The 24,379-nt window shown below is 43.0% G+C and overlaps 1 protein-coding gene across 13 annotated transcripts in view; it reads right to left on the minus strand.

Moving 5' to 3' along the window:
- Positions 1–24,379, minus strand: part of ANKRD6 (ankyrin repeat domain 6) — a 90,266-nt gene that overhangs the window by 25,349 nt on the left and 40,538 nt on the right. For 3 of the 13 annotated variants that reach the window (XM_040058249.1, XM_040058243.2, XM_040058246.2), the window contains 4 exons: positions 21,263–21,400; positions 15,770–15,856; positions 9,590–9,846; positions 1,102–1,200 (listed from right to left, as the gene is read on the minus strand). In XM_040058249.1, coding sequence (XP_039914183.1) covers positions 1,102–1,200; positions 9,590–9,709 — 219 coding nt within the window. In that variant the 5' untranslated portion in view covers positions 9,710–9,846; positions 15,770–15,856; positions 21,263–21,400. Of the gene's footprint in view, positions 1–1,101; positions 1,201–9,589; positions 9,847–13,178; positions 13,555–15,769; positions 15,857–21,262; positions 21,401–24,379 lie in introns of those variants that run through there. The other 10 variants (XM_040058255.2, XM_040058253.2, XM_040058248.2 and 7 more) reach the window with 4 other exon arrangements.

Raw genomic sequence — 24,379 nt, forward strand, 5'->3', positions numbered from 1 at the left:
GCGCAGGAAACAAATTTTCTTCCTGGAAAAACAAGTTTTCCTGCAGAAAGCTGGCCACATCAGTATCCCAGCCCCAAGCTTGTCAGGCAGACTGCTCATGTCTCACAGGGAATCAGCTAGTCATGCAGAGAAAGAAACCAGTTTTCCAGTTGCTATAGACTTTTAACTCTTTAGAAGCAAATGCCCAAGGGCATTTTTAAAAGGCACCGAGAGATTTCCAGTGTCCTTCTACTAGTCAGACAGGTGCCTCTACTAACACCTTTGGACCTCTATGGCATTTGAAGACTCTCCACCTTATGTATTACAAAGGGAACAAAAACAACCCTACGTCAAACTTCTTCCAGCATGCCATCAGAAGTTAGCAATTAATTTGAAGAAATCATGGTTATTCAACTGCTATTGTACATTTCAGCATGAGGGATCATTTTTCACCAGTGCAGGAACGAAAACCACATTACCTGTCACTCCAAAGCATCTTATAGCCCAGTCCTAGATTAGAACTGCTCTTACAGCAACACAGGAAATTCCAGCAATTTACATATTTTACCAAATGAACATAAACTACCCTTTGCTAAATTCAAATCTGTTTCTGGTGCTGATGCCCCACCACACAACACCCTCAGAGATGCAACCACCCCCACGTGAAGCATGGTGCCGTCCGGCACAACACTGTGGTATGGGCAGCTGTTCTGGATGCTGAGGGTTGTGTGTACCCAAAAAGCATCTCCCAGTTCAGGCAATTATCGCAATGGGTTCTGTCCCCTACCTGATGGCCTCCAGCGGGTTCCCAGAATGAACTCCTAGTGCATTTCTACCAGAAGCAGCCGATGACAACTCTCACACCTGCCTGGCACAAGCAGAGCTCTTATAAAGCTCTGCAGCTTGAAGAAGAGGACTAAGCTATTCACTGAAAACCACCACATTTTACTTTGTTTCCTATGCAGTTTTGCATCTCCAAATTAGAGGTTACTTTTCTGAATTGGAAAATAGAGAGACAGATTTTGTTTCCATTTAATCCTACTTCAAAGAAGTGAATGCCTACTGTTATTTGCAAATGACCTTTTCCCCTCCACCCCAAGTTAGAAGGTTTTATGTACTTACATCATCCTGAATATCCAGATCACAACCTGCCTTCAACAAAACCTGGACAACGTGGAGATGACCCTTGTAGGCAGCAAGATGCAGGGGGGTCCGGCCATGCTATGAATGAGAAGAAAATAATAATACCTTAAGATGAATTTTTATGCATGGCAGTTGAATAGAGTTTTATCTCCTTTTCATCATTCTTCTGTTTGTACCTCACCGTCTGAAACCTGCAAGAGTAGCAGCTGACATGTATTAGTGTGACAAAGGCTTTACCTTGGTTTTGTGAAAGCTGAAAACTTCACCACCACCTTCTGCAACATTTCCGTTTATCCCAATGACATTCTACAAAAGGGATGTTATATTCACATAAGGGTACTTCCTTACAAATTCAGATCTGGCTCTGTGTCCATGCCTAAGCAGGATTCATGATCCTTTGGTTTCTGTCCCCCTGAAGCACGGAATTATCAACTGCTGTCCCCTTCCCTCCATACAGATAAGTTGCAATAGCTGGCTCATTCATATATTGTAATGGGCACTGTTTTTGCAACAGAGATAAGAATTACTGAGCTGTTGCATATGACGGATACTCCCCTGAAAAGGAATGGAAGGCCTGTAGTCACTCCAAGTGACTTCACAAGTATGACACCCAACTTCACTTTGCTAGAGATCTGCCAGGTTTTTTTTAGACAATACTTATTTCTACCTCTAAAATTTCAAAGTGAGTGAAACACCTTAAGATCTGTGAAACAACAACACTAAAACTGTTCACTGCAGATTATTTAATGGCAGTAAAGAAAATGAGATTCCAGCAATTGCTAAATTCATGAAGTATCTTCACAAAGAATGCTGTTTTCTCCACTAGGCATTTCGTGAGAGTCACTTTAAAAGTTCCTTGACTTCACCTGTATCTGTTATGTATCTATTTCTTCACTACCAGTGCTGTTGTCTATTTTTCCACCCAGTGATTTAAGCTGCAAAGGAAGATAAATAGCTCTAATACATCAACCACAGAAGGTGCAAACACTTCAAGAGCTGTCTGACTAATGGCCTGAAGTACACAGAAGGCAACCATTGGCTCTCTCATGTTTTAAGCAAATTCTTCAGTAAGAAAACTACTTCAACTATATAATAAACCAAGCTCAAGAAAAGATTGTTTTCATACAGCAAACCCCATACCCACATATCAGGTAAAGCCTTGTTCACTCAGCTTCTTCAGAGCAAAAGGAAAAACACTGTTGGGAATCAACAGAATGGGTGAGGGTAAAATGTTTGTGCCATTACTGATTAGTTGTGCAGTGTTTCAGAAACACTAAGTGTTGATTAACTGTCCTACATTATTGACTTAAAGAGGCAGATCTGAGGACAAAATGCTCACTCACACTATGACACGTGGGTCTCTCAGAACCTGCACGTTTTCCCCTGCTGGCAGGAGCAGTACAGTCTTGAGAGAGAAACTTCCATTCCTGCTCTGCTAAAGGCATGGAAAGGGCTCATTTTTGTCACCACAGCACCTGGGCATCATGCAGCCTCCTGCCTGGGTACCTCTGGCTCAATCTGGCCACAGGTCCCTAAAATCCTGTCCCTGTATCGAAGGGCACTGAGCTGCACTGGCCACACTTCCTTCTCCATCAGCCTGGAGGAGAGTCAGGGGTATGTTGCTGTTCCAGCTAACTCAATAGCAGGAGGCATGAAATCCCCAGGCAACAGAGGGATAAAAAGAAATAAAAAAAGAATAAAATAAAATTTTAAAATAAATTACCAAATTGACAAATCATTCCCAACAATGAACATTATGTTTGGACTATGAATATGTGCTTCAGCACATTCAGATTTACAGGTCCTGACTTTCTACATTCCTTAATGCCAATAAGTAAATCACCTAATCCAGGCATCTATCTCACTTCCCAGGTTATTAATACACCATGAAAACAATTTATAGTAATCTGTGCATAGAGAAGGAAAAATCTCAAACAAACCCAACCTGAAGCCAGCTCATGTGCTTTAAAAGGAAAGTGTCAGCATCATGAATATATATTCCAGCAGGGAAACCTTCTGATAAGATAACCAGCTCTAACCACTAAAAAAATGCTGACAATGCAGTTAAAGGTACAGTGTTAAACATAAGCTATGAAAGCAGGAGTTTATTTGAATACAAGGGACATATTTTCTTCACCAAACACACCTTCCTGGGCAATTGCCACATGAACCATGCCTGCTGGCATGGTTGAGCTGGAAGACTAAAGGATCATTTTCATTCCAGAGTGTTTGTGTGTTTCAGATTCTCTATCCAGAAACATAGGTTGAGAGGCATCTCACTTTCTGGAAAATCCTAAAGAGAAGCCTTCAGGAACGAGAGTTTCTGCACACATGCAGTCCTTGAGCTCTTCCTACTTTAAAGGGACACTATAAACAAAAGCTATGACACTAATCAGGAGAGGAGACTGGGAAGGAAGATCAATTCCAGCGTATTACATTGATTAGAGGCTCAGGCTTTTGGAAAAGCACTGATCGTCTCAAGATAAATCACAACTCTGCAAGAACCAGCAATGCCAGATTTTCTTTTTCTTCCCAGCAACATCAAAATGAGAGCAGAGATGGGTGGTACAGCTGGACACTGTTCCAGTGCAGGCAATGCAAGCACTGGAAAAACATCAAATCCCCACACAAATATACACATACACATAGGTACACACAGGTATGACTGTACACACACATGCACACACCAATCCAGAACATGAGGAAGAGACAAGGCAATTCGGGTGCCCCTCATGCTGTGATGACAAACTTGGAGCAGAGCAAGCTTTGGAGACAAACACTGAACAAGTCCATGCCACAAGTCAGGGCTGCTCCTGCCTTCATGTCTTTAAGTCAAACCACCAGTTTTTCTCTCACAGCAATTCATCCTACCCAAAATATATAGGGGGCAGAGAGATGAAGGCAGACAGACAAAACTCTCTCTCTGTGTCTCCTCCACAAAAACATTCTGCACTCAATGCGGTAGCAAAGAGGGGGTTTATCTGAATACACACAAGGGTCCTCAGGGGAGAGAAAACCTACAAACCAGAGTGTCTCCTAAATGCTCACTTCAAGGACACAACATTAAATGCAGGGACTGTTCCACATGCAGATTACTGACTTAGAAGATTGTGAGCCTTGTCAAATATGAACTGTAATGTTTTGGGGGTTATTACAAATACAAATGAGAGACTGCTACAACTTGGGATTAATGAACCAATAAAGCAGTCATTCATATGTTAAAAAAAAAAAAGCAATTTGGACTTCTATTCAAATGTAAACAATTGCTTCATCAGGCAACAAATCATACAAATGGTCCTGTGTCACGGACTTATTGACAAAATAAATGGGACCTATTGGACTGAGGCTTCAACTTCCAGCTGTGACACACTGCTGTAGCTGTGGGGCGTATCGTGTTGCAGCCAAGCACCATAAACAGCCACACGAACTTCAACAGTAAAATGCAAGGGTAGGTTTTTGTTTGCATTCAATCTGTGCTCTAACTTCCAGACATTGACAGGCAGCTGTGGATACACACCACTTGAAAGCAGAATCCTGTCAACATCGCTGCCAATGTATATGCACTCCACAACCAAACCCGTACAGGGGGGCTTAGCACCATAAGCTCCATGATCTTTCCTTGTGTTTATGTATGTGTAGGTACTTTTCTGCAGGTACATTCAGTTCTCCATCTCACCCTACTCTTGTGATGCACAAAGACTGTTATTTATTCATCTGTTCTGCACTCATAAAAAACATGCCTATCCACATTTTATTGGAAACCCTGAAAGCAAAATCCAAGTCCCGTCACATTGTTCACATAGATGATTTGTTGTACTGTTCTCCATGAATAACCTGCTCACTCAAGTCAGCAGAAAGCTCCTCATTGACCTCAATAGGCATTCAGCAAGTTTCTAAGTGTTTGTTAGTCCCTTTTAATTTATCTTTATTTATTGTTTAAAACAGACACAAATAGCTTTTCAAACTGAAGGAGTGCAAATATATGAAAGCACCAAAATACTTTTATTTTTTCATTTCTGTCTTAGCTTAAAAAAGAAGAAAAAGAGAGACTGCTTTAAAGAACTCAACATGCTCTAAAGTTGAGACTTAAAGTACCCCAGCATTATAAAAGTGTTGCCATAAGGTGTGTTCATAACATGACTACTTCAAAAGTTAAATCAAACAATTACTGACTCAAAACAGAAGCACTACCTTTTGCATTTCTTTAGGGCTTTTTTTCTGAATGATCATCCATTCCCTGCAGAATTCCATTTTATAGCTATGACCAAAGCAGGAGCCTGCTCCAACACCAGTTTCTCATGGATTCCCAGGCCTCTTTCAGACATCCACCTGCTCTGGTATGGGTCTGCCTCCACAGGCTGCAGGTGGATCTCTGCATCCCCACAGACCTCCATGGGCTGCAGGAGGACAGCTGCCTCACCATGGGCTGCAGGGGAGTCTCAGCTCCACCACCCGAAGCACCTCCTACCCTTCCTACACTGACCTTGGTGAGGGGTTACCACCATTTCTGACTGGCCAAGCCTTCACCAGCAGCACATCCATCTTGGAGGCACCCAGTAGTGGTGAAGCTTTTAGCAGCTTCCCACAGAAACCACACCCATAGCCCTTCCCGCTACCAAAACCTGGCCGTGCAAACCCAATACCCTCAGGAAAAGGACAACAGCATCCTGGGAGAACAGCAAGACACATCAGCTAAGCAGAAGTCCCAGGGCTTTTGTCAATACTTTCACTGAAAGAGAGCTCTATTACAAAAGGACTGAAAGAAGGGACTAGCTTTCTTGCTTGGAAAAAATGGCCTAAGTTCTTAGTTTTCCAATTTTTGCAGCTTATTCACCAAAGTACCTGATAGGGGCACCTGCTTGTTGGACCAGCCAGTATGTATGACCAGTTGTTCAGGGTATTTTTTTCCCTTCTCATAAAGGAATCAGCTATACGTTTCACACCTGTGATGAATGTCAGACAAAAAGGTATAAAAATGGAAATTATCTCTTTGTCACATCTGGCAAAGCAGCAACAGAGCACCTGACCAAGCAGGTGCCCTTTGAGAAGAGAGCCATCAAGCCTCTGCTGAGCACCACACCTGCCCTGGGCCAGAAGCCCATGGGGATGGTGGCAGAGGTCGAGCACCACAATGAGTGCTCAATGCATATGCCACACAGTGGCACCAGCCCTCTCCTACTGTGGGCTCCCCGAAGTCAGATTGCCATCACCTGTGTGACCTAGCAGACATCAGCTCCTCTTTACATATTTTAAAAGGCCCCAAATCTGGAATCAACCTGAGTGTCCCTCACTGGAGTCAGAGGAGGTGGACATTTCCATTCTAACTTCACTTGCACAGATGCCTTGCTGGCAATGCTGTCAAAATGAAACAAGTGCATCCTCACCGTAATGCTGAAGTCAGCACCTGGACACGTGTATGTGTATCCTCCACTGGATTTTGTTTCTTTGATATTCTTCCTCTTTTTTTCTGAAATCATCTACTCAGAAGTGACAAAAATGAAATATTATTTTGCAGCTGAACTGTTGTTTACTGAGGCAACAATTAACCACGTCCTATGACCTTCCATACTGGACAAAACCAGAAGTGGAAAAGTCAGCTATAAGGTATTTGCTAGTACTCTGTTGGTTCCAGAAAATATCCTTCATTTTTCTTGAGCTATGCTCAATTAATCCTTTTTGAATAAATAACTGTGACTTTTATCTCTAGATGCTGGAGACTCTAATCTGTGGCTCGGCGGTGTTATTCACAACAATTAGTCTGTGCTTACAGATGTGGATCAGAAATACATTTAAAGCCTGCTGGGATGGGGGAACTTTTTCTCTCCCTCCAAAGAGTTTTGTCTCCACGTGTCTTCTTCCAATAAAACCCAGAGAATTCAGCAGGAAGTTTGGTTGACAAGTACAATTTTTTTTTTTTTTACTTTTTTGGAAGCAAACCCCTGTAATTTATAATTAGGCAGAACAAACTGAAAACTACTAATAAAATCAGAAGACGTACAGGCATAAGGCATGCACATGGATAAATTTATTTTTATGCTTCATTGTGCAGTAAGTTTTATCTTGGGGGAGAAGAGGGTTCTGGCTTTCGATTTATCTGAAAGCTTGGTCTATTTTGCTGCACTACAAAAAGTCTGCCATCTAATTTCCATTCTAAAATTAAGAACCTCTATCCTGAAGGTTGTCCTTATTTTGTGCTTGTACTGCTTAGTAGAAGACTGCACAAGAACCTGTTGCTGTGATGGCTAAAAAACCCCTCCAGATTTCCAGTTTCAATATACTTGAGTCTAATCTATACATCCTTGCTCTTGTGACAACCTTTTCCTTAACTTGAAACAGCTCTTTCTCCTTCCAGTCTTTGTGTGTCATCAGATTAGCAAGCCAAGCTCTTCCAGGGTACGTTTATAGAGCCTTTCGAAGGCAAATATGCACATGCTCTCCCTATACAGCTGGCTGGCTGGGCGAGAGCCAGATGCAAACTCCCCACTGTGTGCACCTAGACAGGACATCACAGGACCTGAACAGATGGGCTCTGGGGAGGGGTCCAGGTTGGTCTCACACCTCTTGGTTCACACTGAGCTCAGCTCTCTCTGGCTCACAGCGTGGGAGGAGTAACAGGCTGTGTGCCTTCCAAACACCCTGTACACACAGCCTTGTCTGCTGCTCTGAGAGAGTCCCTGCGCCTCTGTGTGCACTCCTCCACAGTCTTGCAGATCTGACTTCATCTCTTCTGAGCAGGGCTTGTCACCAGGCTACCCAAGTACCTCATCTGTACTGTCTGTCGGTGTGCTGGGATGCATCCAGAATGACAACAGCGACAGCTTTTGTCATCTTCCCTCTCTGGGCTCCACAGGGAGACCCACAACTTTTAGGAAAGAACAGCTACAATGCTGTAGTACCTGGTAAGCTACAGGGATGGCCTCAAAGCTCACAGCCCTCCAGCATGGCTGGCAAGCACGTCTCCACAGAAACTCCAGCACTTTGCACCTGGCTGCAATTTTGCTGCCAAATGAGCTTTGTTTTGATTTTCCACACATGGCAGAACAACAAAGCAAGGGAGCCACCTATGTCATATAGGAAAGAAAAACTTGTCAACTCTAGGAAATGTGCGTTATATCAAATTAAGTTGGTTTTGTGTTTCCAAGTCAAATCTACACTATTTGTTTTGTATTGTAATCAGCAGAGGTCCCTCAGCAGCCTCAAAGCCTATCATCATCTTTAAAAAAAAAACCAAAAACAAACAAACAAAAGAAAACACAACCACAAAATTCTGAGCTGCCATTTAGGTACATGTAAGTCAGTATTTTCTGGTCTGTTACTGACTGCCTTTAATAGTTGTTCATCAGCTACAGAGCTGCTTGGACAACAGAACCAAACAGCCACCTACACGGGACTGTTCACATTTATTATGTCTGTCCTTTGTATCTTCCACCAAGAGATATGTTATTTTATTATTCTGGCAAACAAAACTTACAAACACAGGTTGTCCTTGGATTGCTCCAACTTTCAAAATAAGTATTATCTAAAACTCAAATACTGTGAAGGGACTGAAAACAACTGTCACTGACAGATAAGCATTCTGTCTTTTCCTCTTTTTTATCAAATGTGCTTTCTCTGTGTAAATATTAGCTTCCATACATATGTGATGTTCAAAACCAATATGTAAACATAAATAAAAAAAGGTAAGACGGAGAACAACAGTTCATCAAAACAGCATACCCCAAATTTTGTTACACTTCGCAAGATTTGACTTACCCAGTTCTTTCTACGGTTTTTTGCTGATCAAACCTTCTCTGCAACAGGCAATTACATCTCATATTTTCTAAGATAGTATTATTTATAACATCTTGAGAATTAGGAATAGGTGAATATCAGTTTCAACTCACTTGTATCTAAGCAGAAATCATTTGATTCTTACTTTTCTCAAAGGCATGGGGAACACAACTTGCAGCCCCCAAGCTTGGAAGTGACTAAGGGACTACACAGAACTAATCAATGAAGATGCTGGGTATAAGTGAGGCTGCTGCACCAAGAGACTTCAGCAGCAAGAAACACTTTCTTTGTTCCTTTACCCTGCCACAAGAGGTGGCTTTTCCCCATCCCCTTACCCAGGGAGATGGGTGCCCTGAACCGCCTTCCCTTGACACTGATGAATCGCTCCATTCATCAGGTCACACAGTACTCAAAAGTCAATGCATGCTTTGAAAAATGTTGCTCCCCTCTGTCGACACACTGCGCTTGCAAGGACTAAGCGTCCATCACAGCTGCACCCACTGCAAAGGGTGTAAGCACAAGACGAGCGCTATATTGCAAATTTGTGTGAGCTATTAAGCGCAAACTTTAAGGAAATCCGAACACTAACTTCAGTCACATTCAGATTGGTAAAGCTAGGAGGGCATTTTCACGGACAATGGTCTAAAAGGGTTACATTAGTTCCCAGGGCTTTTGCAGAGCGTTTTTCTCTCGTTACCTTGGTAACTGCTACCTTGGCACCCCTGTTGATAAGCTGCACCACATTCTCCACTTGGCCTTTGTAGGCGGCTACAAGCAGGCGTTCTGAAAGCACGGCGACCACATCCTGCTGGCTCATGAATTAGGAGAGAAAGGTTTTCAGGTTTCTTCAATCCGAAAACAAAGGCTTGGGATCAGTTCAAGCAGCATGCAGGCAGGCGAGGAAGGATTCCAGCTCCCTGGACAGCGATGTTATTGCTATGCCATCCATTGGACCTATGGATCAGAAAACGACACTGCTGTCAGCCAACTTTCAGAAACAGAGCACTACAGCAGCTCCTCCCAGAGCATTCATCTTTGCATTGGTTTGGGAAGGGATCCCAAAAACTCCTCAGAACCTCCTGAAGACATTGCACTTCTGCAAGTGTGCAGAAGTTGCAAGGTGGAGGGATGTAGACAGTAGCACATTTTCAATGTGTCCTCATTTCCTCCCCTTGGAGGGAGAAAAATTCTTAAATTCTCTGAGAGCTTAATTCTCTTTCAGCCTGACTTCCATTTGTGTGGTCCCCTTTCACCCTCTTTCCTCCCGCCAGGTTTCCCAGTCTTTAATTAGCCAAGGATGGGTTAACTACTGTTGGGCAAAGGAACAAGAACAGGTTATAGTTACTGGCTGCTGATATAAATATACAAACCTCTGCCCTGGAAGCATTGAGTGCAGTCAGCAATTAAAGGCAGCTGACTGTTCCCTCACGAGTATAAAATGCTTCACAGCCTCCCCTGAACCATCCCAAGGACACCGCTGGGAGAAATCACAAACTGCTATTGTGAAAGACTCATCTTTGCTTTCACTGCAAAATTATGTTCTCCCCACTGAGCTGACATCATGCCCCACCGACTCCAGAAACAATTCAGATTTAGCACTCATCACGCAAACTGTATGAGTCTGCCCAGGCATCACTGACCCATCCAATGAACCATCAGAGCTGAAAAGAGTTTTCTGATATAATTACAGAAAATGTATCCACTGATCACTTTGAGCTGTGGAATCCAAAACCTGCCCAATTTGGGAAGATTTTGTCTTTATTTGTGCTTTTCTCACTTTAGTACCTAATTGTTTCAGTACAGGAAAAACACCTTCAAGATATCCAGTGTATTTCTGAATTATATGTCCTCCTCTCTTGAAATATCACTGCACTGCTCCTTAACAGCCACCAGTACTAAACACCTTGCATAGTTGAAAAGTAATAAGTGCAGCGTCCAGATGATGTTGGAGATCGATACTGGACTACAGTGTCTTTCATCCTTATGTTATCCTTTAAATCCATCTCAGAACAGCAACAACTAAAACTGTAGGTAGTAGTAGTAGAGGGTAGCAGAATTTAATTTGCACTCCTAAAGTAATTTATATTAACAAATCTTAGAACTTTTTATGAGCTTTGATTCTTATAACACACTTTGAGGTGAACAATATGCAAAAGAATATTACATGCATTTTAGAAAAAGGCCCTTGAAAGCTGAGAAAAGTTACTGCTTTCTCTGAGATCAATAGAAAGCTATGCCAAAGCCAGTAAAAACTCCAGGTAAATGACTCTTGATTTCTAAATGTAAGCATTAGGCAATACCATTGCCAGGTAAAAGATCCAAGTTAACTTTTCCTCACCTATCTCTTCCTAAGTGCAAACATGTTTGGAATGAAAATAGCTGCACATTTATTCAGAGAAACCAGACAAAGAGTTTCTGGGCCTCAAAGTCATCATAACACAGGACAACAGAGGAGCAGTGCTGTACCCTGTGCTACTGGACTGGATTCACCCACACCGTCAGTGTGATGGACACTGTACCCTGGTAACATGGAAAATAGGGAAGATGGAAGGAAAAATCCTCATGTCCTTCACTAGCACATCATACCCCCTGCTCCTCTGGCAAAGTGCTGTACACATTATAGTACAAACCATGTAAAAAGCACCAAGAAACACTTAGTAATTTGATCTGTGATGTACAATACAAGTTCAACCTTACCTCCTCAAGTATTTGATTTCCAGTGACTCATGCTTCCAAAGCAGGCAGAACCCCCACCCTCCATCCACACCCCCCACCCACGATCCCAGCCCCCTGCTCCCAGCACATCCCTGGCTCTCCCATCACATCCCAAAGTGGTGAACCCATAACAGGGGCACACCCCACAGCTCCCCTCCCTGACCAGTACACAGTGCAGGGCACACCTTACAACAGGGAGCTTTTCAGGCAGAAGATGGTGTGTTTCTGTGCCATCCCCTGCCTGGGCAGTGGTAGTTTCCAGGTGAACTGTGCCATCTCTTGTTTGTCCCCAGCTTATCCCTAAGCTAGCAGCCAACACTTTGGCTGGAGGCATGTACAACACATGGACATCTTAAAACTCTGGTCAGAACCTGCTTGGTTTTCTTACCTCTTAAATTAAAAAAAAATAAAAATCCAAACAAAACCAAAACCATGCAGTGGCATCATTGTCACTGATGGATTTGCATATTCACTACAAAAATCTCAGTCTCAATGGAGACATTTTCCTGACATTCCCGACTAAGTTTGCAGAAACCATAGATACTCATCACATCTTAGCCACACCACCAGAAAGCCACCAATGTCTCAACAATCTAGGGCTGGAAAATCTGGATAACCTATGCAAGGTAAATGCTGGAAATCACACTTCCTAGTTTAATTGTTTTCCCTCTCTCACGCTGCGTTCCCATTACTGCAGCACACTGAGATGATGATCCTCCTCCTGCCATGCCCTGCCACACTGGAGTGATGGACTCTGACCATGCCGCTTCTATCATGGAATTTGCCTTCTTGTCTTTTCCACTGCTTGCATCATACATAAAAGCATAGCAAGGAGCTGATTCAGCTCTTGGTCTTTTAGGGCTATCTCCCACTTTGCCCAGGTCTCCAGCAGCTCCTGCTCCCAGAGGGCAGTCACAGCTCGAGCCTGGCTCCTGCTCAAACAACAGGTCACATTCCCTACCACATCTGCTTTACATCTCCTCAACTGGGATTACCTGCAATTCTGAAAAGCGCGTCTAATTAGAATAGGAAGCCCAGACAACTGAAAGAACAACTTTCCTTTTCTCCTGAGCTGGTTGAAAAAGGTGATGGGTGAACAGGGGAGGTGGGAACAGCCTTCTGATTCCCCTCCCCAAGGATCCATTCCCAGCACAGTGACTACACTGGCAGTGGCGTCACTCCCCCCAGCTTTAACCCTCTGCGTGCCTCAGACACACAGAGAGTCTTTCCTTGACCACATCTGCACCCCCAGCAGCAGGAAGAAGGTACCAGGTGCCCAAGGACTGCAATTAAAAGCTTGACTGCTCCTTTCACACCCAGATGGTGCAAAATGAACCCAACAACATGATTACCGGCACTGCATCGCATCCCTGCTGCCAGCACCTGCTGCCCAGAATTAAATCCCTCATTATCACCCCCAAGATCCAGAAGCTCAAGGGAAGCACAGAGCAAGAGAATATTCAAACCTTATGACTTCAAAACAACAATAAAAATATTTATTTTCCTTTAACATATTTTGAAATGAAAAACAGCCGTCTCTGTGCTTCTTTGTTTAAGATCAGATTACTTACCTGGGGTGGGTTGGGAAAGCAACACCTACTTCCCAAGTCTCTCCAAGGAAACTGGCCAGATGTGATGGCCACAGGTTCCGTTGCTTTGTTGTGGGTCAATCCCTTCTGAGGACAGTGTGCTCACCCCATCGGTGGAGTGTGGAAAAGGACAGGCTGACTGTGGATTAGTGTTCCCAATCGGCAGCTGCGAGGCGCCGTCCCCAGTCGCTGAGGTCCAGCTGCATCCCCACGGATTACGCTCGCAGCTCCCTGAGCCACGCTGCCCTACGGATGCTCAGGAGACGTCTGGGGTGGCACAGCACCGTGCGGGTGGGCAGCTGGCTGCTCAGTGGCAGGGTTGTAAAGCTCCCAGCTCTGCCCTCTCCCCCATGCAACTGGCAGAGCTGGCAAAAAAACACTCCCTGCACCTTTCCCCTCCCCAGCTCCCTCCCCTCCAAACTGCTGCCAGGCTGCTCCTGTGGCCATAGCGCCGACACGTCAGCAACAAAAAAACCACAGGAACGATGCTTTTCAAAAGCCAAAGGACAGTCCAGGAAACATCAAACACCACAGATACTGAAAGGCTAGGCAATAGACTCTCCTAAATTCATGCAAAAGGTTAAAACCCGCAGCTTCCTCGCTGAGGCAAGAGAAAAAAGCCAAAACTATGAAAGATTTAGGAGCTATGAGCTAATCAATTTTAAGAAGCTCCCTGTGCTAAATGGAAAAGATGAAATGCCAGAGCACAGGTCATTCTTAATGCAATCACTAAGTTAATTCAGTATTTGAATAAAAGAATGCTTACATAGCTAACAAAAAGTTTCTAAGTGTGCTGAGGTACAAGAGGAAAGGAGAAAAAAAGAAGGGACTGCAGTTTTCTGCAAGGAATCCCAAATTCTCTTCTTTAGTTTATCACCAGAAATCATGCTGAATAGAATCACAGAATAGCAGAATTTCCTGAGTTGGAAGGGATCCACAAAGATCACCAAGTCCAACTCCTGGTCCAACACAAGATGGCCCCAAAAATCCCACCCTGTGCCTGAGAGCATTGTCCAAATGCTTCTTGAACTTTGGCAGGCTTGGGGCTGTGACAACTTCCCTGGGGAGCATGTAGTCCAAGAAAAAAATCTCAGCACCTGGTAGCTTTATTTTATTCAACATAAACAATGGAATAAAATTAGTCTAAAGTATTTTGTAATACCAAATATTAAGATACGGACTCAGACCATTTAGTTATGGGAGAGTAGACAAAAACTACTGATTTACAATAATAGTCTTTCTAAGAAAATTTCCTACATCTAAATACTGCTCATCTCTTCTTTGCTTGACTCTCAGAGCAAAACAGGTGGATTTTTTTTTTAGTACATGACAAAACCTATAAAATGCTCTTTTTCTCATCCAGCCTCTTTGCAAAGCAGTTTGTCATACATAAAATATGACGTAAACACTAAGATTGTATTCACTTTAGAATAACAGCATTATCCAGCAGAGTGGATTATTGCATTAGAAAAAGTGGGTTTCCTGGAACTCATTTATCACTTACTGCAGGATGCTGATATATCTGCCATTTCTCTCAGCTGACTTTAAAAGGGTTTTAGTCCAAGACATGCAGCACTACTTCCCTTTCAGTGATTTTTCTTTAGTTCCAGCATAAACTACTCATGAAAAATATCTATATATTTTGCTAAAGGGAGGACATTGCCTCTTACCCCATTCTGCCCCAAAAAACAGTTAAAAATCAGTCAAAAGTGTAATTGTGAAAGCCAGCAGCATCTTAATCTGGAGAACAGTAAAGCCCCCCACCAGGTCGAGAACAATGTGCTTTTGATTCACACTTTTCTTCTTTCCTTTACAACATCATCAACACTATTTTTGGAGTTAGGTTTTATATCAACCAACATTTTGAACTGGACATAGATTTTTAGTAGATTATATGTTGGTCTCGGGGGTGTGGGAGATTACTGATCTCATTACATACTTTATTGTGGAGAATACAATCATTCAGTTTTCATTTGGATAGTTGAATATTCATCACCCTAAGTATCACCGCTGTCTGGGACATCTGAAAACATTCCCTGAGCTTCCCCCCCCCCCCCCCACATGTTGCTATTAATTACTTCAACAACTACTATTTAGCAGCCTCCCAGGGAGCATCTGCATGACAGTTGCTCATCAGGCATCCCACCACAACCAGAGCAGACTGACTGATGTCACTGCTCCGCTGCAGGTGGCCGCCAGCAGCCGGACCCACAGCCAGCCCTGCTCAGCGACGAACGCAGGGAGACGGCGACCGCAGCTTCGCCAGCTGCTTTGGCCAGCCCGTCTCCGTTGCCTGGCCTGCACTCAGCGTAAATCCTCAGCTGCCTGGCAGCTCCCAGGCAATGCCTTGGTACCATCAAATCCAACATCCAGAGTTGCACCTGCCAGGCAAAATGCTCTTGGAGAGAGGCATGGACACATGGAGACCAGTGATGAAGATCAGAGGCAGTTTCAAGTCATTGCTTAGACGTAACTAATCTTGTACGCAAACAATTGTTTTTGTTTCCCTCTTATTTACTCCTCTGCCATGTAGCCCCGACCTCCCTTATGCACCGCACAAGTTATACACTTACCACTTTCCATATAACATGATTTGGAGGGTTAATTTGGTTTATCTCGTTGGAGTTTCACAGCTTTGTCACTCCCCACTTTTTCAACACCTGCATAAACACACACACACACGCACGTCAAAACCACTCAGTACAAGCAAGCTCAACTCCCAGCAAGCCCTGTCAGTTGAGCACTATTTACATGACAAAACCATATCTATTGTTTGACAGGGGACAGTGCCAGTGTGCAAGCACACATACATGACATATCTGCACCATTTGCATAAAACCAGTTAGAAGATCTTTCCAGCTGACTGCTGCTCAACAGAAGTGTCGGAGCCTAACCTTGGGAACGAGGCAGACTCACGGCTGTGCTCATGGGAGAGTGGGAGTTTATGTTACCCTCACACACAGTGGGGCTTCTGGATCAGAGACTGTCCCTCACTGTCCCCTTTTGTGTAGGAGCCAATTAAAATGACTGCAGGACCTCACTGTGAGCAGAAAGTGCCATAACCGTTTCCACAACCAACTCTCCTTCTCTGCTGTTCATCCCTTCCTTACCCCAAAGCATGTCCTCTGCTACAAGGGTTCAGATCATCTTTAGCATGGACCCTTCTGCTGCCATGTCAGAGTGCTGGTGCAGAGGTCTCCTCCCACCCATGTATGACCTGAACCCTCCTCCCTGCTCAGGCAGCAAGCAGCCCCACACCCTCCCAGACTGCATATAACAAACAGCAACTCTGGTTAATACTGAAAAAGACACTCCAGAAAATTTCAAGAAAAAACTAATTCCTACACTTACAGATTTTTTTTTTTCAAGGCCAGAAGATGCCACTACAATAATCTAATGCCAACCAGCACCAAGGCACGAACTCCTATTTGAGCTAGATCCTATCTTTTATACACACTATTAAAGATGTGCAGCCAGGCAGTGATCAAGAAATGCTCTGGCTGACAGAGCAGGGAAAAAAAACACATTTACCAGCTTCAAAATATTTTTCAGCTGGCAAAAGAGCAGTGGAGATTTTCTTCCTCTTCAAGAAAACCGTGACTTTAGAGCTGCCAGCAGCGATGACGCAGCCCCTCCTGTACCCTCAGAGCTGATATCTTGGGAGAGCGCTGGGAGATGCAGTGAGGTAGGTGGACCAGTGCCATCCAGTTCTGCACTGAATCGTGGAGACAATGTGAGTACATGAGATGTTTGGATATTGGCACAATATTCCTTAATATTGCTAGGTTTCTGGCATGAGAGCAAGAGTCTGGCAGGCGGTGTGTCAATTAAAAGCTTAACAAGGCCCAAGCTGAAAGTCAGTGGATGAAATCTTAGGGATGGAGCGGCCAGGGTGGGAGAAAGATGCATTCAGACAAGCATGGGTAGAAGTGCAGAGTATGTCCACTGTAACCCTCAGAGAGGTGTGTGCCCCTGCTATGGTGCACACCACTACCATCAAGAGATCACGACTTTTCCACTTGCCTCCCACCACAGGGTACTGCAACAGCAAGAGGAAGCAAAAATATCCAGGGATTTGCCACACCCTGGAAAATGGGCAAGTGAGAGAAAGTGAACACAGTAGGGAAGCAGATATGGAGGTCACATTTTTTTGCATGGAATCACTCCACCAGTCAGCACAGCTAGAACAGTAATTTGCATTTCCTAAACCCCTGCACTGATCCCCCAGTGCTGCTGTTGAGAAACTGGCTGTAACTCCCAAGGAAAAAAAAAAAAAAAAATATTGATGAGCTAAATTAGCTGCATCTGATTCACACAGAGAACTGCTTTAGGAAAGATCCCAAACCTGCTGAATCTGCCAGGGGGCTTTCTCTGAACTCAGCAGACTTTGGAAGAGAACTGAAAGAGTTGGGGCGCAACTTTAAATCATCTCTGAGGAGTTCCTAGTAAGGAGAAAAGTGTAGGTTTAGGGACTTTATCCTATTTTATCCATGAGTCTGGGCCAAAGACAGGAAAGACTCTCTGATTCAGTGCACAAAGCCTCCATGCTGCACACTTCTCATGGTACTCAGTGTTTTGGGTTCCACAGCAGCAGCTGAAGGGGACATAGGTTTTCCTCTTGAGACCATGGGCTCAATTCTGCTTTGGCAGACAGGTCAGGTCAGCTACCAAAACTGCTGTTTCCTGGCTGTGCAGGATCCTACACAACGCCCACAGAAGGTCTCTACTCCAATACTAGCGCAAAGCTGTTAATAAATTACAAAAAAGATTCCAACACATATGAAAGGACACATTTGTCAGCTGTCTCAGCAAACAGACTGGACTGCCATGTGAAGGCACAGAAACTGGGCCAATGAACAGAGATTTCCATGCTGTCAGTGTTGTACTCCAGACAATTACAACACTCTCTTCCCTATAAAATAAGCTGTTTTATCAAAATGATACCTAATATTTATCTACTGTACTGACAAACATAATGAAGCATGGAAGATCACTAGAGGATCCCTCTCCCCTTCCCTTCTTCCATTTTTTTCACTGCTTCCTTGTCTAGATAAAACACTGGAGGTTTTTTGCCACTCCCCTCTAGATAACTTATTCCAGCTCTCTGCTTGTTCATCCCCTGATGTAGTTCTTTTGAGGCTTGGTACTCAAAATTATGCAGAATGTTTGCAGAGGGCTCTTAATGTGAGCAGCCCTAAAGTGCAACCTGGTTCCAAAGAGAGATACTGAGCAGAATATGTGTGCTGAAAGAGGAAATGCCTGCTGGACTCTGAGCCTGGGAGCCAGTAGCATCCTTGAGAAGTGCAGTCAGCATCTTTCAAGGGCAGTGGGGTGTCCAGAAACCAGAGGAATCCTGAGATACCATCAAGAAGTAAAAAAACCAAGGAACTTATCATCTCCAAAGGTGAAAGAAGTGGGAAAGGTGGGAAAAAGGGAAAACGTGCTGAGAAAATAAGGTTCAACGGCTGCCATTGGCTGTTCTAACTGCAAGAACAGGAAACAGTGGTCTGAGATGTGAGAAATCATCATCATCTCCTGCTTCTCCCAGCCGAAAAATAGAAATTACCAACACCTCTTGGCTGCTGAGTGTGTTGTACACCCTCTAATGTCTCTGGGCCATAGAAAGTACTTACTTTTTACCCAAACTGGCGCTTTATCCTCTGGTTATTTCCCGCACTGTTTGTAGTTTTCCCATACAGACTGAGCACTCTGCACAAACTTTCCACAAGATCTTCTAGACAAAACTCTTCAACCCTCATTAGGGATGTCTGGCTGACTCCCAGCTTTGTGACAAGGCTCATCATTGATGTGAGACTCTGCCTGTTACTTTACTGGTCTTCTCCTGGGACCAATTCTGTGTTACAGAAGCCCTGAAATCCTCCATGGCCGAAATCTTCTTACTCCTGTTGGCCAGTTAACCCTTCAGGTCATGACAACCACACAGTTAATTCCCTCTGATCTCCTCTACAGATCAATTTCAGCATCTCAGAGCCCCTGCCTTTGCCTTTCCTTGCAACTGCATCAGACAGATCAAATTCACTTCCCAGCACACTCCAAATTCTCAGATTTCTGCAGCTTAAACAGTAATTCTCTGCCTTGTAGGAACCAGAGATCCATTCTTACAGTGCAGTGCTCGGCACTCAACTCAGCAGAGTTTAATCCTCTTGATTTTGGACCTAGTGGAGCTAAATCCCTGTGGATTTCCTCTCCTTTTGAAGTTCCTGCATTTCCTCCCTATTCCACCCTCTCGCACTGCTTAGAGATCTCCCACCACCCCACTTGTGAATTGGGGGTTAAATGCTGTTTCTATTTTTCTTAAGCTGGGGGGAAGCAAGAAGAACACAGTTGAGTGTGATGAGCCCAGTGGTCCTGTTTTAGCACCCATTTCTCTGTATTTACACAAGCAGGAGGTGCAGAAGCAGTAACAACTGGCAGACCCAAAACCCACAAACATTTCAGGCAGCAACAGAGAATGTATCTACCTGGAAACCCTTTTATATTATATTAAAGGATTGTTACATCCTGTTTTACAACATGCTGCAGTCCCCTCAGGATTAAAGCAATTATTTTCATTAGCAGCATCCCACAATACAAAGTACCTAAATAAGTAAAATTTTTGAGAAAAACAAGTCTGGGGAATAAAAATAACTTTAAAAATAAAACTAAAAATTAAGGTGTTTTGCACACATACTGTGGGCTGTATGCATCACATCAGATTATATTTTTTGTTGCTTTAATGTATTGTGCTATGAACTTGAAGATAATCTTCATGCTGATGGCATGGCTGATCTTGCTTTCACGTTGGCTTGCAAGGGCGACAGTAGAGAGCTGTGCAGGGATTATCTCAGTGGAAAATTCTCTGGTGAGACCAGAAGGTGCACTGATGATAGCATGATAGTGAGGGATGCTTTACAAGGGAAAAGACTCTCCTTGGACACTGACAGTTAATAGCTCTCAAATGACTCACTAACCTCTTCAACCAGAGGTGTCCACCACAGAAGCTGAGGACAGTAGCACCAAAGAACTGGAGTAACCATCTGAAGCAAGCACTCTAACTTACCATGGGAAAACACTCAGATTGCAAAAGAAATGCAAAATTCAACTGGGGAAGAAAGTATCAATAAATCTGAGTAATGACTTATCTTCTGCATGGACTTCAGAAATCCCATCACACTCTCGGGTCTAATTTTCTCATCCCTAGTCAGTGATCCCACAAGATGAGCAATCCTCCAGCATTGAGAGTGCCTTGTTTTCCAGAAATAATGAAACACTTTAGTGCATAGAAGGTCTCTCCTTGTGCAGAGGATGGGACTGTCACCCTGTTTTCTCTGAGTTTTTTAAAGCCTTCTACTTGTTCGTAAGATGGAGTCAGTCTCTTTAGCTTCTGCACAATATTAAGAACAGTTTTCACTTTTCTCACACATGTAACATAAACAAACCTTTTGTTTTTCATTCCCTGTCCTTTGTTTACATATTTCTAACCTGAAAACAATTGTAACTGACAGTTGGTCTGGCCATTGGCTGAGAGGTGATAACTCCAGAAGCCAATCCACAACCAGACCCACAAATGTATAAAAAGTAAGAAGTAAACAGGCAGAGACCTCTCAGCCTTGGGCTCAGCCTTGGGCTGTCTCTGAGGAGCAACTCTGCCCTGCAAATCTCTCGTGTCCGTGTGATTGCTTTGCGTGCCGTGATCACAGTGGGACTTCTCGAGGAAGCCCTAGTTTGTGATTTTGTCTTGAAGAATTCAAGCTAGCTAAGCTAGCCTCCTGCTTAGGGAAATCTCATTTCAATGGCATGTCTGACACTCCTCAAGCCACTGGTCCTCAAAAATGCAGCTCAACAGAGGTGTACAACGACAGCAGAGGAGACAAGGAGCTACACACTCCAAAGAACACAGCAGTGTGACGTAAATACCAGAACCCAGTGCCACAGGTTCAGTCCAAGCTCTTCAAAATCCCTAGCCACCCAGGAACTGGAATGCATTTCTATAAAAATAATGACAAAAATTTGCATTTTACATTTTAGACAAAAATTCTGGAAGGTCGCATTTGTTTTTTACTCACTCTTACGGATCTACGGTTCAATTTTTTCAGATGAACATTTTATAGCTGTGTCTTGCAAGGCAACCTCTGGAGAAGGACTGTGGGGGATGCCAGCTTCAGTCTTTCCCACTGCTTACGACAACAGGAAGTACACTGCTCCTGAGTGAGGAGAAACACATCATAAATGGAGCATCACAGCAGACTGAGAAACACAGAAATTTAATAACAGTGCTGTCCGCAGCACTCAGCTGCCTGTATACACCTGGGAAAACCCAGGCGTTTCCTCCTGAGGTCTATACATCCACTTCCCATTATAAACAAGTTCCAACCACAGCTCTCCAGTTTGGTTCCCACTGACTGATCTCTGAAAATAAAATTGTGCAGCTCTCACTGCTTTGTAGGGATGAAGGAAATGCAACAGAGACCTTAATTTCTTCCCAGAACTCACGCGACAAATCAATAAAATAAGGAAAGGGTCAAGTTCACAACAGTGTTCATGAACGATGGAAGTCACTTGGCCGGCATGAACTTTTGAGAGCTGAAAACTGCTAAGGATAAATAATCTCTCTTGATCTCTGAAGCAGAAATCATTGCTGAAATGCCAGTTCAGGGACTTCAATTAGAAAATGCTGTTGGAAGACGTTACCATCCCTCTTTCCTACTAATTAAAATCACCGCATAGTTTAGCTGCTTTTGCTATCCTTTTTCCTAATGCATTTGGATCAGCAGATGTGTTTAGGTACAAAAACCACCTGATAATACATAAAGGCATTGGAAACAGGCACTAGTTATGTCTATGACTTTACCTTTTGGTACTGTTTTGCTGACTATGTTGTCAATGACAATGTCACTGTCTTGTGAATAAACCTTGCTGTTTCATTTTCATTGGAAATACCAATTGAAATATAAAGAACCAAATAAATAAACTGCATTTTATCTACAGGTAAACTATCAACAGTCATGTTCAAGATGATGTGCAAAAAGATATAGCCTAAAGTGAGAATCAAGAAACGGTCTCATCTCCAGAGCTCATCCCTTCCTACAGCTTGGATGAACTCATATGCTACTTCTTAGGAATAAATGGTGTACCCTGAAAACAGGTTCCTAAAATGTCTCAGAGGTGGTACAAGTTCCATAGGTTATGTGATGTGACAATTTCATGTAGGGAATAGAGAAAGAGAAGTTTCTTTTTTTTTAAAGGGGAAAAAGAAAACAAAAACCAAAACAAAACAACAAAAAAAACCACACCAGAAACATTAAAACAGAAATGCAATTAAGCCTAATTCAAGATAATTTGATTATCTGTATCATTCTGCTCACCTCACCAGGTTCATCAGGAACACAGCTAGCGTGAGTTCACTTGGGTATCTTATCTCTTATCTATACTCTTTGGAAACTGTATACTAACAGAAGTAACTCCACATCAATACAAATAGTCTATCTGGCAAATAATATCTACAGTATGAAATTAACATAACAGGCTTACAATTTACACATTACTCGTTAAAGACTACTCACAATCCGAAACTCGGTTCAAAGAAAAGGGCCCAAAAAGTGAAATAGCTCCCTGTTCTGTATTTGTGAGGAAAATCAAGCAGCAATTGGACAGAGTGGCAGATGGTGTAGAAGGGATCCAGCAGCAATGCCGTGAACAGTTTAAGACCTGGGCATGCTACCCAGTATCTTGTATAAGATCAGAGAACAAAAGCATGGGCAGGATTTCAAGAACATCAGGGACTGCAGACAGATGACAGCTAATGTGAGGCTGAGGAGAAAGTGCACATTGTACCCTTTGATGAGGAAGAGGTCAGGAAAGACACTGCCCAGAAGGAAATGTGCAAAGCTGGACTGGAAAAGTCACCGTACCACCAACAACTACTGACAGCACATTGAGCAATAAGGGGAGAACAGAATTGCAGAAGGGATCTAGAAGAGCTGTAACTCTTCTAGAAATGTAACTGGGGATGGTCTGGTCTTTTTTCATGCTGGAAGAGGTCCAGATGAGCTTATACTGCTTGCAAAATCAGAGGAATGAGACATGAGGATGGATACTAAGAGAAGAGACGAAAAAGCAATGAAATGGTCTGAGATCGCACATGATCATCAGGGCAAGTGGAGAGGTTAGCAAAGGAGGGCAGGCAAAGAACTTCTCCCTTTGCTGAAGAATGAAAGGCTGGTAAGAAAGGAGAAGATTGTACAAGCAATGAAAAAGCTTCTTTTGCCAGTATTCTCTTCAAAACAATTGCTGAGTTCCTACACTGAGAGAGAAATGGAGGGAGAAAAAAGGGAATGTCCCAGGGACAAACCCATGCTGTCAAAAACCTTACTGGGGCTGTAGAGTAAATATTTATAATAAATTACTACTTCTTTATAAACTGTCATATTTGCTTAGTGCACATAATTCAAGAAATACACAGGTATTTCCCAAAGTACACTCCAGTCTATTTAGGAGGAGGTATTTCAAATTTTCATTAGGTGGGAATAGAAAGTTTATATACTCCTCTCTTTTGTGTAAGTCATGCAAGTCTTTGTTATTAAAGATTATGAACACTTTTTTTCTCCTCCCTGCCATTTTTGATGTATGGACAAATCACTTAAAAAACCAACACTGTAACTGATATATAATGGAGCCAATTTAATTGCTGGAGATCAACAACAAAACTTTAATTATCCACAGTAAGATGAGAATTCGAGTTTAAGAAAGCATGACTCTAAAACACTAATAAAGCTGTCCTCATCTTTGAACTGCTGCTATGAGTGTTAAGCATTTCACTTTAGATTAAATGTTGCATTCATTCGATGTGCAGTACTCCTTTGTATGCTGTATGCACACAGAAAAATACACAAAGCTGTACAAACCTGGTTTTAGCCAAACCCATTATTTTCCTGCATATTAAGTATATTTTAGCAGCATAAATATTAGTTATTATATTGTACAAGAGCAATTGTTCCTCTCTAGAACCGTTAATTAAATACGTTCATATACATCCATTAAATGTTCATATACTTACATTCAATTAATAAAATGGAAAGTATCTATTTCACTGCCTTTGAAATACAAGTATGTTGTGCTCCACCATTGACCTGGTGTACCTGGCAAAGTATTTTAAGTGATGTTGGAAAATACAATGAGTTATA

The sequence above is a fragment of the Hirundo rustica genome, chromosome 3 (assembly GCF_015227805.2).
Source record: "Hirundo rustica isolate bHirRus1 chromosome 3, bHirRus1.pri.v3, whole genome shotgun sequence".
NCBI lineage: Eukaryota > Metazoa > Chordata > Aves > Passeriformes > Hirundinidae > Hirundo > Hirundo rustica.